The sequence below is a fragment of the Ovis aries genome, chromosome 25, assembly GCF_016772045.2.
Source record: "Ovis aries strain OAR_USU_Benz2616 breed Rambouillet chromosome 25, ARS-UI_Ramb_v3.0, whole genome shotgun sequence".
In the NCBI taxonomy this organism is placed as follows: Eukaryota; Metazoa; Chordata; class Mammalia; order Artiodactyla; family Bovidae; genus Ovis; species Ovis aries.
The window spans coordinates 9,688,078-9,705,838 of record NC_056078.1 but is presented as its reverse complement, the minus strand read 5'-3'; the positions used below and the strand labels follow the sequence as shown (position 1 = coordinate 9,705,838).

Here is a 17,761-nt window from a genome sequence, read left to right as displayed (position 1 = left end):
GTCAGACACGACTGAGCAACTGAACTGAACAGATTCGTGTTTTAAATATATTCATGAAATGCAAAAGCACATATTCAGATTTTTTCTTATTCTTCAAAGTATCATTGGGCATTATCAAATTCATTATGATAAATCAGTATGATAACTCAGGGCAATTAAAAATCTCTGTGACAGATGTGTATAACAGACTTTTGGACTCAGAGGGAGAGGGAGAGGGTGGAATGATTTGGGAGAATGGCATTCTAACATGTATACTATCATGTAAGAATTGAATCACCAGTCTATGTTTGACGCAGGATACAGCATGCTTGGGGCTGGTGCATGGGGATGACCCAGAGAGATGTTATGGGGAGGGAGGTGGGAGGGGGGTTCATGTTTGGGAATGCATGTAAGAATTAAAGATTTTAAAATTAAAAAAATAATAATAATAAAAATAAAAATAAAATAAAATTCATGTGGAAAAAAAAAATCAGACCCTAGTAGGAACCAAAAAAAAAAAAAAAAATCTCTGTGACTGAGGATAAGTTAAAAAAGTCAACAGAAGGCTTATACTGCCTCAAATTCCCCAGGGAAACCTTGTCTCTCTCCTCACCAGTTTAATGATACTTATGAGATAAGCTTAAGAAACTGTAATAGGTATTAACTAAGGGGATTGGAAAATTGATTAAATTTTCTAAGTCCTTAACATATATGAAACAGTAAGCATTGTCAGTATTTTTTCTACTTACATGGGATTTTGACCAGTAGATAAACACCTCAGCAACCATGCGGAAAAGATCTTCTGCTTCTTGGTTAGGCTCTTTCAGCCACTTTGCCCTGGATCATATAATAAAGCGGTGCCTCAGTTACTCTTAAAGTTAATTTAAAAAAAAAAATCACCTCTCAATGTTTGAAACCAAGTAAACTGAGGGCAATTGTGCTTGCTCACAGAGCTCATAAATTGTTCAGTGTACAGTTGTAACCTTTAAAATAATTTAAACACTGTAACTGACAAACTGCTAGCTTTCAGGTGTGAGACATGGACTGCTCCAGAATGGAATCTCCAACTGTAATTTTTGCTTGGTGAAATTCACTTATCTACAAATATCTGGTAATGTAATCCTCATGCAAAATCTCATTGCTAAGTAGTGAATGAAGCAATTCCACTGGGACATATGAACCCAGTAAAGTTATGACTGAATTACAGACATTAAATCACTTTTGAACATTCTACCTCAGGGGTCCCCAATCCATGGACTGTTACCAGTCCATGGCCTTTTAGGAACCAGGCTGCAAAGGAGGAGGTGAGCTGCAGGCAAGCGAGCAAAGATTCATCTGCATTTACAGCTGTTCCGCATCACTCTCTATCGCCTGAGCTCTGCCTCCTGTCACAGCATGAGTGGCATTAGAACTCGACTGTAAACTGCACATACGAGAGACCTGTGTTGTGTTCTCCTTTTATGTTGTTGTTGTTTAGTCACTCAGTTGTGTCTGACTCTTTTGCGACCCCATGGACTGTAGCCCACCAGGATCCTCTGTCCATGGGATTTCCCAGGCAAGAATACCAGAGTGAATCGCCATTTCCTTTTCTAGGGGATCTTCCCAACTCGTGGATCAAATCCATGTCTCCTGCATTAGCAGGCAGATTCTTCACCATGGGAAGTACCCCTTATTTGCAGAAAAACAAACTCAAGGCTCCCAGTGATTGTGCATCATGGTGAGTTTCATAATTATTTCATTATATATCACAAAGCAATAGTAATAGAAATAAAGTACACAATAAACGTAATGTGCTTGAATCATCCCAAAACCATCACCCTCAACCCAAACCCGGTCCATGGAAAAATTATTTCCTATGAAACCAGTCCCTGGTGCCAAAAAGGTGGGGACTGCTGGTCTACCTGTTATAGTCCACAAATCTAATCAGGAGTGGATAGAAGGCATAGAGATCTCTGGCCAGGGTGGTGAACTCATCTAGGATGAGAAGTTCGGCTTCAGACATATCTCCCCTGGCCTCAGATTTCAGATGGTCCTCTTCTGATACCACCATCGCTGCCTTTTTCTTGAGCTTCTCCATTAATGGCAAGAAATGAGTTTTCAAAAGCTGAGGTTTCACTTTATTTATAATAGGCTGGGAAAACACTGTTTGAAGAAAGACATTAATATGCTGTTCTGCATAAACATTCATTAAATGAGGATTAGATGGTCATTTTAATTGTAGCATGATTAAGCCTCCCTCTCCTCCAGCACATGGCTTCCTTCAGAATTCAGCCCATGCCTCAGCCCCTTTTCTAGTCCCAAACCTAATTACATAGCTGCTGCTCAAAAATGATTACTGAATTGAATTTGATGTGCTTCCTTGTTTTCAAAAAAGAAATTGGTAGCTAACTGAGAATTAAAAAGAGACATTCATTCACTTTGGAAATCAATTACTTTCCCACAAAGAAGAAAAGTCCCCCAATGGAAAAAGTCCTCTGGGCCCCTCTTTTTTTTTTTTTTTTTTATAAAGAAGAGATACTGAATAATCCTATGAGACCACATGCCTACTACTACATAACCACTATGCCATTACACTTTAACTATCCTCATCTTTGTTCCAAAGGGAGAGCTAGATTACATATAATATTGCCTTTTTATATAATAATAGTTGAAGCTGTTAACAACAGTTGTAAGCTTGATTAGGCCATTTTTAAAATCTAATTTTTATCTTCTATTGGAGTGTAGTTGATTTACAATGTTGTATTAGTTTCAGGTATACAGCAAAGTGATTCAGCTATACATATACATATATCCATTCTTTATCAGACTCCTTTCCTATATAGGTTATTACAGAATACTGTAGAGTTCCCTCTGCTATATAGTAGGTACTTATTGAGTGTCTATTTTATATATAGTAGTATGTACAAGTTAATCCCAAACTCCTGATTTATTCCTATCCCCCCCACCCCACCCCGAACCCCAGCAACCTTTCCCATTTGGTAATCATAAGTTTGTTTTTTAAGCCTTTTTTAAAATGAATTTTTTCCCCTGTAAGTGTAATATAGATGCATTGGGGGAATGTATAAAAGAGAAATGTTAAAAATGAACCAAAATCACCCTATCCAAATTAATAAGACATTGGTATATTTGGGGGGGGGGGCGGAATTCTGTCAATAAACAACTTTATACTTCCTAATTCAAGTTTTTAAAACTCTTCATTTAATCCTCCATGATATTCTAAATATTCTGTAAGTCATGAAATATTGAAATCTTAACATTTAAAGAAAGCGTAATATTCTGGGATATGGATATACACAACCTATTTAACCATTCTCTAGTTCCTGGTCACTCAGATTGCTTCCAATTACTAAATATAAATAGTGCAATCCTCCCTGACTCCTGCAAAGATAGATTACTAAAAGTGGGTGAGTTCGAAATCCAGTGAGTTCAAAATTTTTGTCTCTGTCTACAGAATCATTAATCTTGATTGCTGTGTTATAATTAATCTTAGCAAGATTAATCTTCACAAGATTGGTCAAATTAAGAAACTGTTTACTAACTTAAATGTACTAACTATATGGGAAGTTAAACAACGTCTGATTAAATCTAGTTTTTTTTTTTTTGAGAACAGCAAACAGCATGAAAGAAATAAGAATATTTTTGAGTACAGAAGCAAATATTAATCAAGACTGAGAGAGGAAGATTCTAGTCTTCTGCACTTCGAACCTTTCTGAAAACAAAATGTAAATGGCACATTCCTTCTCAGTCTTACCTGCTAACCTCTTCATCCAGGCTCCCTCATCAATACCCAAGTTATTATATATGATTTTCAGGATATTGCCCAGCAGTGTGTTCATGTGCTCTGAGTTCAGAGCAGTACAGCACATCTCAGTCCTTCCCGGATTATTCTCAGGTCCATGCTCCCACCAACGAGACATGTAGCTACAAAGCATGGGCAGGATAACTTCCATCACGTGTGGCATCTGTGTGTAGCGAATACCGGACTCAGCCAAGTCCACAATTTCTTCCATGAGCTTCTCCAAAGACGGTATATTTGGACAAACATCTTCCACATTAGTAGGCAAATTAAGAGCTAGAGAAACATACAAATGACACGTGTTCGGTCAAAGAAGTGACCTGCAAGCCACGTGGCCACTGTTAATAACAGACATGAGCAACCATTTCATGCTGAGCTTCAAAACTCAGCCAGACCTGGCATGTCTTCAGCTGGATCCCACTCCCTCTTTTCATGGTAGCTATTTCAAACTTTCTTTGCCCCCAAGTCCCGATTCCACCACCTGAAGATCAGCAAATGACCATCCCTTGTACTTCAAAGCAAACATGAGTATCAGATGTCTCTCCCTCCAACCGCCTGCTCTCATGTGGCCAGGATTTATGCATCTGGTTTCACATTCACCTCTATTCCCCTTTTCAGAGGAAGGAGTTCTGAGGTTCACTGTTCCACCTGTGACCTAATGTCAAGCCTACACTCCAGCAGATGCCTTGCTCAGGACTGCATTTTCAGCTCCTTCTCCACTGTCTTCTCCTTAGCAGCCTGTAGATATGTTTAGGTCTCTCCCAGACTGTTCACTCTTCAGGTGCACTCCTAGCCACAGATGTGAATGCTCTTCTTTCTACCACTAAACAATTTTATTTTTTAAATCCTTATCTAAAGTAAAACTTCACATCACTGACCAAAATTCCCTTTTCCTAAAATCCCCCTTTCCTTAACTTCAATGCATTCAGTCTTTCTGGACTCTTTTCTAAATTTTGCCAGTCTCTTTTTACTAAATCTTTTCACCTTGCTGAACTTTTATGTGTGGGTTTTCTTGAGATTTGTGTTGACCTCACTTCTCTTAGCTTGTATGTTTGCCTAGGCAATTCTGGCCATTCCTATGAGATTCTATTCAGGCAAATTGACTCTAAATCCCATGTTTCCTAAAGTTTTGTGTGAGTGTGTGCTTCATAAGGAATGTGTCAAAAAGCCAACTGTAAATGGGTCTAAATTTAAACTTGACCTTTCCTCTCCAATCTACCTCTTCAGCCTGTACTAGTAGTATCTCAGTGAGGACAATGTCATCTGGTGAGTCACCCAGGCTAGAAACCTGGGAGAAATTCTAGGCTGGGAGGCTCCTTCATCTCCTATAGGAGATACTTCTATCTCAAGGATTTCTCATAACCTCTGCACTGCAAACTTCATCCAAGGGGACTTATCCAATCAGATCTCTTCTGAATTACCACAGTCATTTTCTAATTGGTGACACGCACTGCTCCACCTCTCTTACTTCTGTCATGATGGACTTCCACAATACAAACCTACTCATGTCACTCCGCTTTTCAAAACCAGTGAAAGGGTCCTGTTGCACTGGTACAGTCCCCGTTCCTTACCTGACCTGGAAAGCCTACCTCACCTTTTCTTGCTTTTTCCAATACTTACCTCATCTTTTCTCTTTCTTCCTTGAAAGCTATCGCCACCTCAAAGTACTTAAAAAGTTTCCCCTAAGTACCACCGTTGCAGTGTCCCTAATTTCAAGGCTCATATTGTACCAACTTTGCTAAGTCTTCCCAGGTGCTCTTAGCTCAAACTGCTTTTTCACACCCCCAGTGTTCTTTATTGTGAATTCTATCACATATATTCATCAGTTTCTCTCCCTTGATGCATCTAGAACCTCCCAGAGGAAAAGAACCAAGTCATATTCATCTTTGTATTCTGTCTCCTCCACCTACCAACAATCATATGTTGAATGGCTTGAGTAAAAAGTGAATGAAGGAGAATCATTAAATGCAGTTTCTTTGCTTTGTTATGAAAATGATGTAGTATAAAAATAAGCAGGTAAATTATTGGCTCTATGTATTTGCTTATCTGTAATGAAATAGCAATGTGCTTCATTCTTGATTCATTGCAAAAATATTAAAGGATCAAAAATCCTTAATAAGACAACTTAACAAGACATGCTTACACAGAAAATAATACAAATTTAACTGTTTTACTGTTTACAAATATATTGTGCAACTATCTAGAAAAATATTGCTAAGTTATAGTTAACATATTTTCCTTTCACTTCCTCTCTGTGATATGAAATTAGAATTACAAGCTAAGTAAAGTAAATTATAATTATTCAACTTTTAAAAAGCATTCTTACTTGAAAAATTCACTATAAAATTAGTATAACCAGTAACTCCCATACAAACATGAATTACACAAAATGATCTCATTAACTAAATGATCTCATTAATTAAATGCATACATCTCATTAACAGAGATGTATGCATTTGTGAACAGCAAATATTCTTGTCCAAGTTTGGGGAGCTCAACATCTACTTCTGTTTAATTGACTATGCCAAAGCCTTTGACTGTGTGGATCACAACAAACTGGAAAATTCTGAAAGATGGGAATACCAGACCACATGACCTGCCTCTTGAGAAATCTGTATGCAGATCAGGAAGCAAAGTCGGAACTGGACATAGAACAACAGACTGGTTCAAAATAGGGAAAGGAATACGTCGAGGCTGTATATTGTCACCCTGCTTATTTAACTTCTATGCAGAGTACGTCATAAGAAACTTTGGGCTGGACGAGGCTCAAGCTGGAATCAAGACTGCTGGGAGAAATATCAATAATCTCAGATCTGCAGATGACACTACCCTTATGGCAGAAAGTGAAGAAGAACTAAAAAGCCTCTTCATGAAAGTGAAAGAGGAGAGGGAAAAAGTTGGCTTAAAACTCAGCATTGAGAAAACTAAGATCATGGCATCTGGTCCCATCACTTCGTGGCAAATAGATGGGGAAACAGTGGAAACAGTGACTGACTTTATTTTTGGGGGGCTCCAAAATCACTACAGATGGTGACTGCAGCCATGGAATTAAAAGACGCTTGTTCCTTGGAAGAAAAGTTATGACCAACCTAGACAGCATTATTAAAAAGCAGAGACATTACCAACAAAGGTCTGTCTACTCATAGCTATGGTTTTTCCAGTAGTCACGTATGGATGTGAGAGGTGGACTATAAAGCAAGCTAAGTGCCAAAGAATTGATGCTTTTGAACCATGGTATTGAAGAAGACTCTTGAGAGTCCCTTGGACTGCAAGGAGATCCAACCAGTCCATCCTAAAGGAGATCAGTCCTGAATATTCATTGGAAGGACTGATGCTGAAGCTGAAACTCCAATACTTTGGCCACCTGATGTGAAGAACTGACTCATTGGAAAAGACCCTGGTGCTGGGAAAGATAGAAGGTGGGAAGATAAGAGGATGACACAGGATGAGATGGTCGGATGGCATCACCAACTGTGGACATGAGTTTGAGTAAGCTCTGGAAGTTGGTGATGGACAGGGAGGCCTGGCGTGCTGTAGTCCATGGGGTCGCAACGAGTCGGACATGACTGAATGACTGAAGTGACTGACTGCAAGGCTTTTGGAAAACAACTAATATACAATATAGTTTATCAGACTTAGAGGACAATACTATTAGAAAAAATCACACGGAATAAAACTGTCCCAATAAGATGGATCTATCAAGTGAACTGAGAAAAAAGCAAAGTATGAATTCATGCTGCTGCTGCTGCTGCTGCTGCGTCACTTCAGTCATGTCCAACTCTGTGTGACCGCATAGATGACAGCCCACCTGGCTCCTCCATCCCAGGGATTCTCCAGGCAAGAACACTGGAGTGGGTTGCCATTTCCTTCTCCAATGCATCCATGCATGCCAAGCCACTTCAGTCGTGTCTGACGCTGTACGACCCCATGGACAGCAGCCCCCCAGGTTCCTCTGTCCACAGGATTCTCCAGGCAAGAATACTGAAGTGGGCTGCCATTTCCTTCTCCAATGAATCCATAATCATAACAAATAAGAATCTTGTACATGTGCTGACTGCCTATAAGAGATAACTGAATTAGAGTGACCTATTTTTTCCATACTGCTGATTATTCTGTCTTATTATTAAGAGGGTTAACTTGTCTGTGGTTCATTAATTTAAAAGAAACTAATTTTCTTTCAGAAAAACAATGGAGATAGTATACAACACTCCAAAAACTTCCAAATAAGACTTAAGAACAAATAGCATTGGAGGTAATAAATTAAAATAGCCCATTAAAAAATCATGGTTGTAAAATACTACAAATGTCACTCATTTTTAGCTTCAAATATCAAGTACCACACATGCTTCTTTGCTACCTGCTCTCTCTCTCGAAGACTTTGTATTGTAGATGGAGTAAATATTGTGCTTGTCCAGGTGAGTTTCCAAAAATGCTACAGGAAAGGCACCAGCAAAAGCAGCCAGACATTCTCCCAATGCAGAACGTTGCCTGTAAATGGAAACTTTACATTTATAAAGTCTTCTAAGTGAATAACTGAAGAAGTTATATTAAAATTGGCAAAGTCAACCTAAAAGAAGGACAATCATAGAGCTACTGATAAAAACTACCCCTCGGATCCAACCTCTATATTGTAAAATATCATATGCTTTCCATAGCAAGTTCCCTACCATTTTTTTAAAAGCTAAATTACCTGCCAGCTACAGAGAAGTTAAAAACAGTACAGCCAAAAATAACAGCCACAACAACAAACACACTTGTAAATGCCTCCACCAGTTTGGATATTTCATTTGGTTTCCTTTTCTTTCTTTTTTAACACAGTGCTCTAAGGAACAATTCTTGCCATATGAATAAATGGATTTTGATAAAAAAAAATTTAAAAAAATAAAGTACTAATACTAACACACATATAACTTTCTGAAAATTTGCCATATATAATTAATTTCAGGGTTATATAAGTAATTTCAGGTTATTACTCAGTTATGAAGTAGTAAGATACCCTAGATGCTAAAGACTATTGATAACACTTAAAACTGATTTATCATTTTCAAGAGAAGGAGGTGCCTTGGGAATCAAACTGTGATCAATTTAAGAATTCTCCTGCCACTGGTATATTTAAATTCTCTCTCTCCCCAAGTTTTCTAGTTAATCCAAGGCTTTACTGGCACCTTAAATGTTTATTAAATACAGAATAATATGAGAGTTCAGCAAATTATGAACTCTTTAAACGACTTTGTATATATATTTAATTTAAAAGTCAATAAAATGGATTGAGTTAAGACAAGATAACATAATTCTCTTGGGTAGTTTTAAATTTCTTACTAAGAAATAATAAATAATGCTTGATTATTTAATATTTTAATTAAAACGACTAGATACGTACTCTGCTAGGAGAAATTATCCCTTCACAGAAAGAAACTGAATAAGGTAAACTTCAGTTTAAACATTTAATAACATTGCATTACTAAAAATAAGACATCAAGAAGTTACAAAGAGCACAGTCTTTTATTCATACAGATCCAAGACCTGATCTTACTCCTAATGCTATGTCACTCACTGCAAGAAAACTACTTATAGTTTTCAAGTTTTTCTTTCCTTACCTAAAAACGAGGACAGAATTGCAAAATATCTGGTATACGATATGGGTTCAATAAATGTTTTAAAATAATGAGACATACTTTAAGAAGTTAATAGCCTAAAATGTTTCATGTATGACCCTAAGGTAGGTATTCTATTTCCTGACATCTGATTCAAAGCGTGAAAGCGGTAGTTGTTCAGTTGTGTCTGACTCTTTGCAATCCCATCCATGGACTGTAGTCCACCAGGCTCCTCTGTCCATGGATTCTCCAGGCAAGAATACTGGAGTGGGTTGCCATTCCCTTCTCCAGGGATCTTCCCAACCCAGGGATTGAACACTGGTCTCCCGCATTGCTGGCAGAATTTTTACCATCTGAGCCACTGGGATATTGAGCTAGTCCTTTTATTTCATTAATAATTCCTCTGAATTATTTAATGATTCACTTCAAAATACCGATTCAAATAATAATTCTCAGATTAATTTTGATCATTTGTATTGTTTTCTGGAAATAGTAACATTTCTTTAAATGATTTGTATAAAAACAACTACATTTTTTAGTATACCACCATTTTTTCAAAATACCTTTTATTCACCTTCAAATTTTTATTTTTATATTCTCCCAGAATCACTTTACAATTGTGAAGTTAACTGAATAAAATGCACATATACTTTTTTTTTAGACTCTAAGAGAATGATCCAAATTTTATCAAGAAAAATATCCAGGCAAGAACAGCAAAAAATAACAGTAACTGCTGAGGTATAAGATAATTTTGACTACCAGATATTAAAATAAATTACAAAATATTGATAATTTAGGCTAAACGGTACTGCTCTTATCATTCAAAAAATCAAATAATAGAACAGAATTCTAGAAATATATATTCTAGAACACATTCTAGAAATATAACCTATCATATTTAGTGTATGGCTGAGTTTATTTCAAATCAGTGAATAAAAGAAACATTTAATAAATCATTATGTTAGACATGATGGATGATTTAAAAATTGAATTTAAATTCTACATAACAAACGCCAAACAGAAACATGAAATTCAGATGCATTTCTAGTAAATTCTCTTCTTAGCCCTGAGATAATCATTTCAGAAGAGGGCAACAGAGGATTAGATGGTTAGACACCATCACCAACTCAATGGACATGAATTTGAGCAAACTCCGGGAGGTAGTGAAGGACAGAGAAGCCTGGTGTGCTGCAGTCCATGGGGTCGCAAAGAGACACAACTTAGCAAGTGAAGAACAACAAACGATTTCGGACATTGCCTTCCTCAAGCTTCTCATGCGTGTGTTTTCCACCATGATTTGGCTAAAGACTCCAATCATACTTCACTGAGACAATAAAAGTTATTAGACACAATCCTAGACTTACCTTCTATTTGTTTCCTATAGAAACTTTCTTTCCTAAAGAAAGTTTTGAGTCCAAGGAACCTTGTTTTAAAAAATACATTCCTGATGACCCCATGTAATTCTCTGTATTGTGTGCTCCTCACACACAATAACTTGCCACTATAACATTGATCAGCTTACTTGTTCTGTTTCGTTTCTTCCACTTGACATAAGCCCTTTGAGAGCAGGGATCTATCTGTTCACTGTTGTATCCCAGAATCTGACATTTAATAAATATTTACTGAATGAACAAAAGAATGCAAAAGTAAATCTAGACAAATGAAAATATGAAAAATCTAGGAGAGCAAATATTTTAATTTCTAGTTGTTAAGGTATAGTACAAACTTTTTAAAATCATGAAAATAAGAGGAAGACACACATGATGTAATTGGTAGGTTTGATTATATAAAAGTTCAAAACTCTCATGACATAAAAACTATCTGTACGTTATATCTTATATATAAGCACTATAAAGGTATAAAAATGTGAAAAATCATAAAAACAGGAGAAATAACAGACAAGAGGTTAATTATTAATAAAAAGAAAGGTAAACTGATGAGTAAGACAATAAACTAATAGAAAAATGGACAAAAAATGAGAAAAGGTAATTTATCAAATAAATAAAAATGGCAAAGTAAACATAACAAAGTAGCCCATATCAAGTAATCAGAGAAATGCATCTGAAAATAAAAATGATATCCCATTTTAACTATTAAATTTATAAATAGTGAAAAGGAATAATCAGAAATAAGAAACATGTGAGGAAGTAAGAATCCTCTTGCAAACTTTGTAGTATAAAGTGAATCAGTTCTTATAAAGATAGTAAAATGTGTATCATAAACCTTTAATATATGCATACTTTTTAACCCAGATCTCCAAATTCTGATAAAGGAAAGAAAATAAATACACACAGAAAACTGTGAACATAGATTTAGCATTATTTATGATAGTGAAAAGAGAAAAGAGGCTATATGTCAAAAATGAAGAACATCTCAATATATTATGTTACTTCCTTAGGATAAAATATATTTTATAGCCACAAAAAATTAGTTTAAAAAGATTAACTTAAAATGCAGATAAAACTTCAAAAATATTTAGAAAAAAAGCAATTATTTTTTTCCATTGATCTACTTTCCTATATATTGGTAATTGCAACTTTACCATTTTTAAAAAGTTTTAATATTTGGTAGGTCACCAAATTATTATTTTGGTGCATACCAATTTATTATTTTATTTTTGTCTCTCAAAATTGTATGTGCTAGTCTCATGCATTTATTCTTCCTAATGAACTTCTGAATTATTTTTTCAAGTTCAGTAAAAAAGCAAATATCTACTTGAAATTGTATTATAATTGAGATAATCTGAAGAGAATTTACATCTACTCAATATTCCTCTCTCAGAATACCTTTATTTACTTCATTTATTGGTCTTTTATCAGCATATCTTTTTATTTATTTTAACTGGTAAAAAAAAGTCTTCTTTTTCTTCTCTCTTCCATATAAATTTTTAACTAAAGTTACCAGTGATCCCTTTTTTTAATTCAGTGGGGACACAACTGAAGTGACTTAGCAGCAGCAGCAGCAGGGGACACCTTATCTTACTTGATCTGTCCACATCCTCTGACCCTGCAAATCTTCCCCTCTTGAACTTGAGAACTTAAGAAAAAATTAAACTGGTTTAATAACTACCCATATTCAGTCCTTTAAAAGATTCATTAATGCTGTAAAGTTTAAACTTTATATTAAATATGGTCTTTACCATTATTGCTTTACATTTTTCATTCATAAATTGACATTTATTATATCAATAAATATCATATCAATCAAATTTAGCATTTAGCTTAAAGACTGGCTAATTTCTCCCAAGGAATTCAACACATCAATTTGGTTGTTTAGTTTATAACTAAGGAAAAAGTTATAAAGTGAAACCCTTGAAATGAATAATTATAACATCTAATAAAACTATTAGTAAGATGTTAAACTCTTAAAATCTTACCTTTCCACATAAATACTCTTGCTGGTTCCCAAAGCATACAAGCTAGTCAGAATTCTATAACATGACACCTGTACATCTTCCACTAAGGAAAAAGAGAATTTCATTTAAAACATTTGTTATCAATACACTGTCCTGAGAAAGTTTAGGCTAAAAACAAAACTCTATATCAAAGACATACTAATATTTTAATATTTGACAAAATATAAGAACATATAAAACTATGTTTAAATTCATGATTATATTTTAAAATACAAAATTTTAAAATTATATTTAAATTACATTTAAAACTTTTTTCTCAAATAAAAGTCTTTTCTTGAAGGAGCTAAAAGCATTCTAAAGACTCATGCTCTGAGTATACAGACAGAATATTATCAGGAACAATTAATCATTTTTCTTTAGGCATAAGAATAAGGATTTCTTCAAGAATAAAACTAAGCACAAGAATATCTGGGAGGACAGGTCCATTTTGACTCGGGTTTCAAAGGTATATAAAGACAGTATCTTTTATTTTAACTCTCAAATGAACAAGAATGCGAATGCTGGAGAACGGGGTGTATCATTTATTTCTAAAACAACCTGCAATTCAAAGCATAAGAAAGTTACTCTTGTAGTTTCTAAAGCTAGAAAATAAAACTTCTAAGATGATCTCTGATTCAATAAACATGTTCAACAGGCAAAGAAATATAAGAACCTTGGATTTCTAATGCCAACTCTGTTGCCACTTTCTGGAGGCCACACCATATCATGAATGGAGAAATCATTATCCTCTCCCATACTTGTTTCTATGTCAATATGGGATGGGAAGTAATGGTCCCACTGGTTCAAGTGGTGTCAATATTTTGAAACTAGTCTTTGTGTCATTCTCTGATTGCCACAATGGTTTTTACAGAACTTTACCTGGGAGACCTACACCATTTGAGAGTCTGAGTGGCTGGGTCAGTGGGCAAGACCCACCTGACTGCTAGATACGGGCTTTTAGCTTCCTTCATGTTCATATAGGCAGAAGGGGAAGGAACTTAGGTCATGTGGCTCTCTTTCCACTCAAGCTTGGGCATTCTGTGGATATCTTTAATAACTACAGAATTCCAGAGAAAAACAGCAGATGAAATCCCCTATGAAAACAGACTGAAATCTATAAACCAAAGACATTTGAGCCACCCTGGTAGATCAATTATTTAGACACAGACTTTGTCTCAGCAGTCTTCACATTTCGGTAGGAGAGCTTGCAAAAACAATTTGCATCAACTCAGAAATAATTTGAACACACTTAATGCTTTCCTATGGTGAAACTGCATTAGAAAATTTCCATGGAAAAAGACAATAGAAAGAGTAAAATTTGGAACTTGGATGTCAACAGTGTGGGAGTGACTATCTATAACCACTACCTTACTGGTCCCTCCTGTGAATTCACGATCTATCTCTATAATAATGGTTTTGTAACTCAAATGTCAACCTAAAGTGTTCTGCCAAAAAAAAAAAAAATTAATGTAAGCAGTGTTTGAGTAATCTCTATGATGTGGCTGTTACAATTTCTGATTGTACTATTTAGATAATGAAACTGTAATAGATTTACATACATATTAGATCTTCTCCGAATTGATGCTGGCCAATATGCTCAAATAATGATGACAGCATTGGCAACAGTGCCACCGTGGTATAATTGATAATCTGAGTAACACCTTTGGGTTGGTTTCGGGTGTGTGTGAACTGGCCCTGCTTAAGATTCTCCATCGTCTTCTCCAGATCCTCTGCGGCATTGTCCAGGAAGGCTCTGAGTGCACTTTTAACACTCTCCAGGCCAGTCTTCATCACAGTCCTAGGGAGGAAAGAAGGGAAAACTTACACCTTGTGGTAGGAGCACGTGAAATACAAATAAAACATGCTTTTACATCATGTTTATTTGTTCATGACGATATTCAGTCAACTTAATTTTTTTAATCCACTTTCAAATAATTTTTTTTCTTATATACTTGAAGTTATAGTAATATCACTCCATAGATGCATAACCTTTCCTAAATGCCTTTAAAGTCAACTTAATTAGGATCTTGAAGCAAAATGTAGGTTTTTTTTGTTTGTTTGTTTTTTTAACATCCTCCCTACTCTCCCGACCCTCCCTGTGGCCGCACAAATGAGGAACCTTAATCCCCCAACCAGGGATCAAACCCCAAACCTGCCCTCTATGTTGGGAGCTCTGAGTCAACCACTGGACTTTTAGGGAAATCCCAAATGGCTCCCAAAGTTCGAATGATTTATGCTTTTCAACTGTCGTCTCAAATTTTGAGAATACTTATTTCATGACTAACAAAACTTAGGTCCTGAGCCAGTTTAGTTCATCTCAAATCCAACAAAACTAGACTGTTTTGTGAGGCAATGGGTGTGAAAGAAATATTTAATGGCAGTTAAACCAAGTTACCAACTGATACAGACTTTTTTTTTACTTTTAACAGTAGAAAATCAGTTTTTTTATAAATAAGTCTCTGAAGATTGAACTCTGTATGAAAGTGACATGCTAAAAGCCACTATTTCACATAGAAAATCAAGGTGCATAATTGTATCTTCTTTCTTCATTTATTATACAAAACATCTCAAATAAAATTTTAAACATTAAAATGAATAATTCAAGGTATCACTGAATATTGTCTGTGGAAGACTTCTAGGAACTTTTATTTAGATATATCCTGGATAATTAATGAATTAAATGAATGGCTTAAAGGCTGAATCAAGCTAACCAAATTGGTTTTGTATTTGGATTTCTGGTCATGATGATATTAGGGCAGGGTAGAAAGTGTATGTACTTGGAAATTGGCCTATTTCCACACTTATTATGGAATTTTGAGCTTCACTTTACTCAACCGTAAAATGAGAATAAAACCCTCTTGTTTCCTATAAAACTAAATATTATAACAAAATGGAGTACACTACCATGCTTTGAAGTTAATAAGCTGTCTAGAGTTGTAGCTTGTTATTTTTATGTCACAAGATACAGTCCCAATGCAACTCTCAATTATATACCTAGCCACTACAGAAATTACTTGAAATTTAAATAACAATCTATATCTGATTATATATAAAAATAATATAATGCTCTTGTATTATTGGGCTTCCCTTGTAGCTCAGTTGGTAAAGAATCTGCCTGCAGTGCAGGAGACCTGGGTTCGATCCCTGGGTTAGAAAGATCCTTTGGAGAAGAAAATGGCGACCCACTCCAGTATCGCTGCCTGGAAAGTCTCATGGACAGAGGAGCCTGGTGGGCTGCAGTCCATGGGGTCACAAAGAGCTGGGCATGACTGAGTGACTAACACTTAATTACTTGTATGATTAATTTATAAAATATTTTCTTTTTCACCTGAAGTCTTCATTACAATTCCAACGAAGACACTAGCTTTTTCTTCAGATTCCTATATATCATTTTTACACTCATTGACTGAGATAAAAAACATATCCATTTACCTTGCATCCAAAGTCTGACCCAAAATATGAAGACAGTTGACAATTGATGTTGCATCATTCCCTAAAGAGGAAACAAATAGCTGTATAAACTGCTCTGAGAAATTCTCAATGTTCCTCTTTCTATTAACGCTTGTGTTCCAAAACATTAGTCAAGGCACAACTCAATCAGGATAACTCAATTCAAGGGACTTTTTGATAATTAAGTTTAAAATCATGCAGTTTTTCTGCTTAAAAGTGGTTATGCAAATGTAAGTAGAAAAGCAATAAAGCATGTTTCATCAAATAGCTGACATACTCAAGAAGCATTCAAAGCACTGCACCATCCAAAGAATTTTAACTGGATTCTTCAAACATATCCCCCTCCCAATACCAGTTCACATTATTTTTAAATCATACTGTATGTCAACTTTTAAAGTCAGCTGATATCCTCTGTGAAATGAGGTGAATTAAAGTCTAATAAATTTAATTCCCTTTTAATTACCCCAAGTATGTCTGCTTTCTTCTTGCATTCAACTGCATTAAGATGAGTTATTTTGCCTGAATTTAACTGCATTCGCATGAACATGCCTGAATGTAGTTGGTCTTTGGTGGAAAAGAAGTACCAAACCATCATGTAAGAAAGTATCAGAGGCCGAAGAAGTTAGACATTACTTATGAGATATCTAAAATGGGGCAACTCCTCTTGAAAAATCAGATGACACTCAGCCACTCTGATAGGAATGTACATCAGTAAGTACAGAAATATGAATCATATAATACATATATTTTACTTTATGACAAGGATACAATAAAGACAATATGAATCCAAAGTAACACAGTGGCCACTCACAATATAGTCTGACACTCATCACTTCTTCATTTCATGCTTTCCTACATGTAATATATACAATAATTTCCTGGTCCTTAGGTTACCAACTCTTATTTGAATGTGAGGTTTTAAAACATTTGAGTATACTATATTCTTTATACACAAAGGTACCCTAAAATGAATGAATTAAACATACATGGAAATTAATAATTTCCTTAGTATGTGGGCATTCCAGTTCAGTGCTATAACACAAATATGAAAAAATAAATTAGGTATTCATTGCTGAGACTCTTGAGTTCTTTCAGTAAATGTTATATTAATCTCATGCTTTGACTCTCAGAACTTCCAATAATAATGATGACAAAATCAGCAGAAAGGCAGAATTTGTCATGCCCCTGTCTATTGACTGGGAGCAGTGCTAGGGCTTCTGCTATGGTCCTTAGAAGTAGTATTCATTTAGTTATTCATTCACCCAATAAATACACGATAAATACCAGGTACTCTTAAACTTCTAGTAATTAGCTAGAGTTATGGTACTTGCATTTTAATGGGGGACACATAATGAACTATTAAGCCAAAAAAAATCAATATGTTACATAATATATAGCCAAGGTAAAAGTATATATAGCAGGGAATGGGGATTAGAGCAACTGGATAGAGTAACAGGGGGAGTGGTCATTGGGTCCTCCCCAAGAAGATGGCATTTGAGCAGAGATTTAAATGAAGTGAAAGGACAAAACACGCATATATATGGGAGA

At 35.5% G+C, this 17,761-nt stretch overlaps 1 protein-coding gene across 13 annotated transcripts in view; it reads right to left on the bottom strand.

Moving 5' to 3' along the window:
• The window catches only part of RYR2 (ryanodine receptor 2), an 810,976-nt gene that overhangs the window by 141,650 nt on the left and 651,565 nt on the right, over positions 1-17,761 (bottom strand). For all 13 annotated transcript variants that reach the window (XM_060406755.1, XM_060406748.1, XM_060406743.1 and 10 more), the window contains 7 exons: positions 16,196-16,256; positions 14,323-14,561; positions 12,746-12,827; positions 8,133-8,263; positions 3,731-4,051; positions 1,881-2,121; positions 729-816 (listed from right to left, as the gene is read on the bottom strand). In XM_060406755.1, coding sequence (XP_060262738.1) covers positions 729-816; positions 1,881-2,121; positions 3,731-4,051; positions 8,133-8,263; positions 12,746-12,827; positions 14,323-14,561; positions 16,196-16,256 — 1,163 coding nt within the window. The remainder of the gene's footprint in view (positions 1-728; positions 817-1,880; positions 2,122-3,730; positions 4,052-8,132; positions 8,264-12,745; positions 12,828-14,322; positions 14,562-16,195; positions 16,257-17,761) is intronic.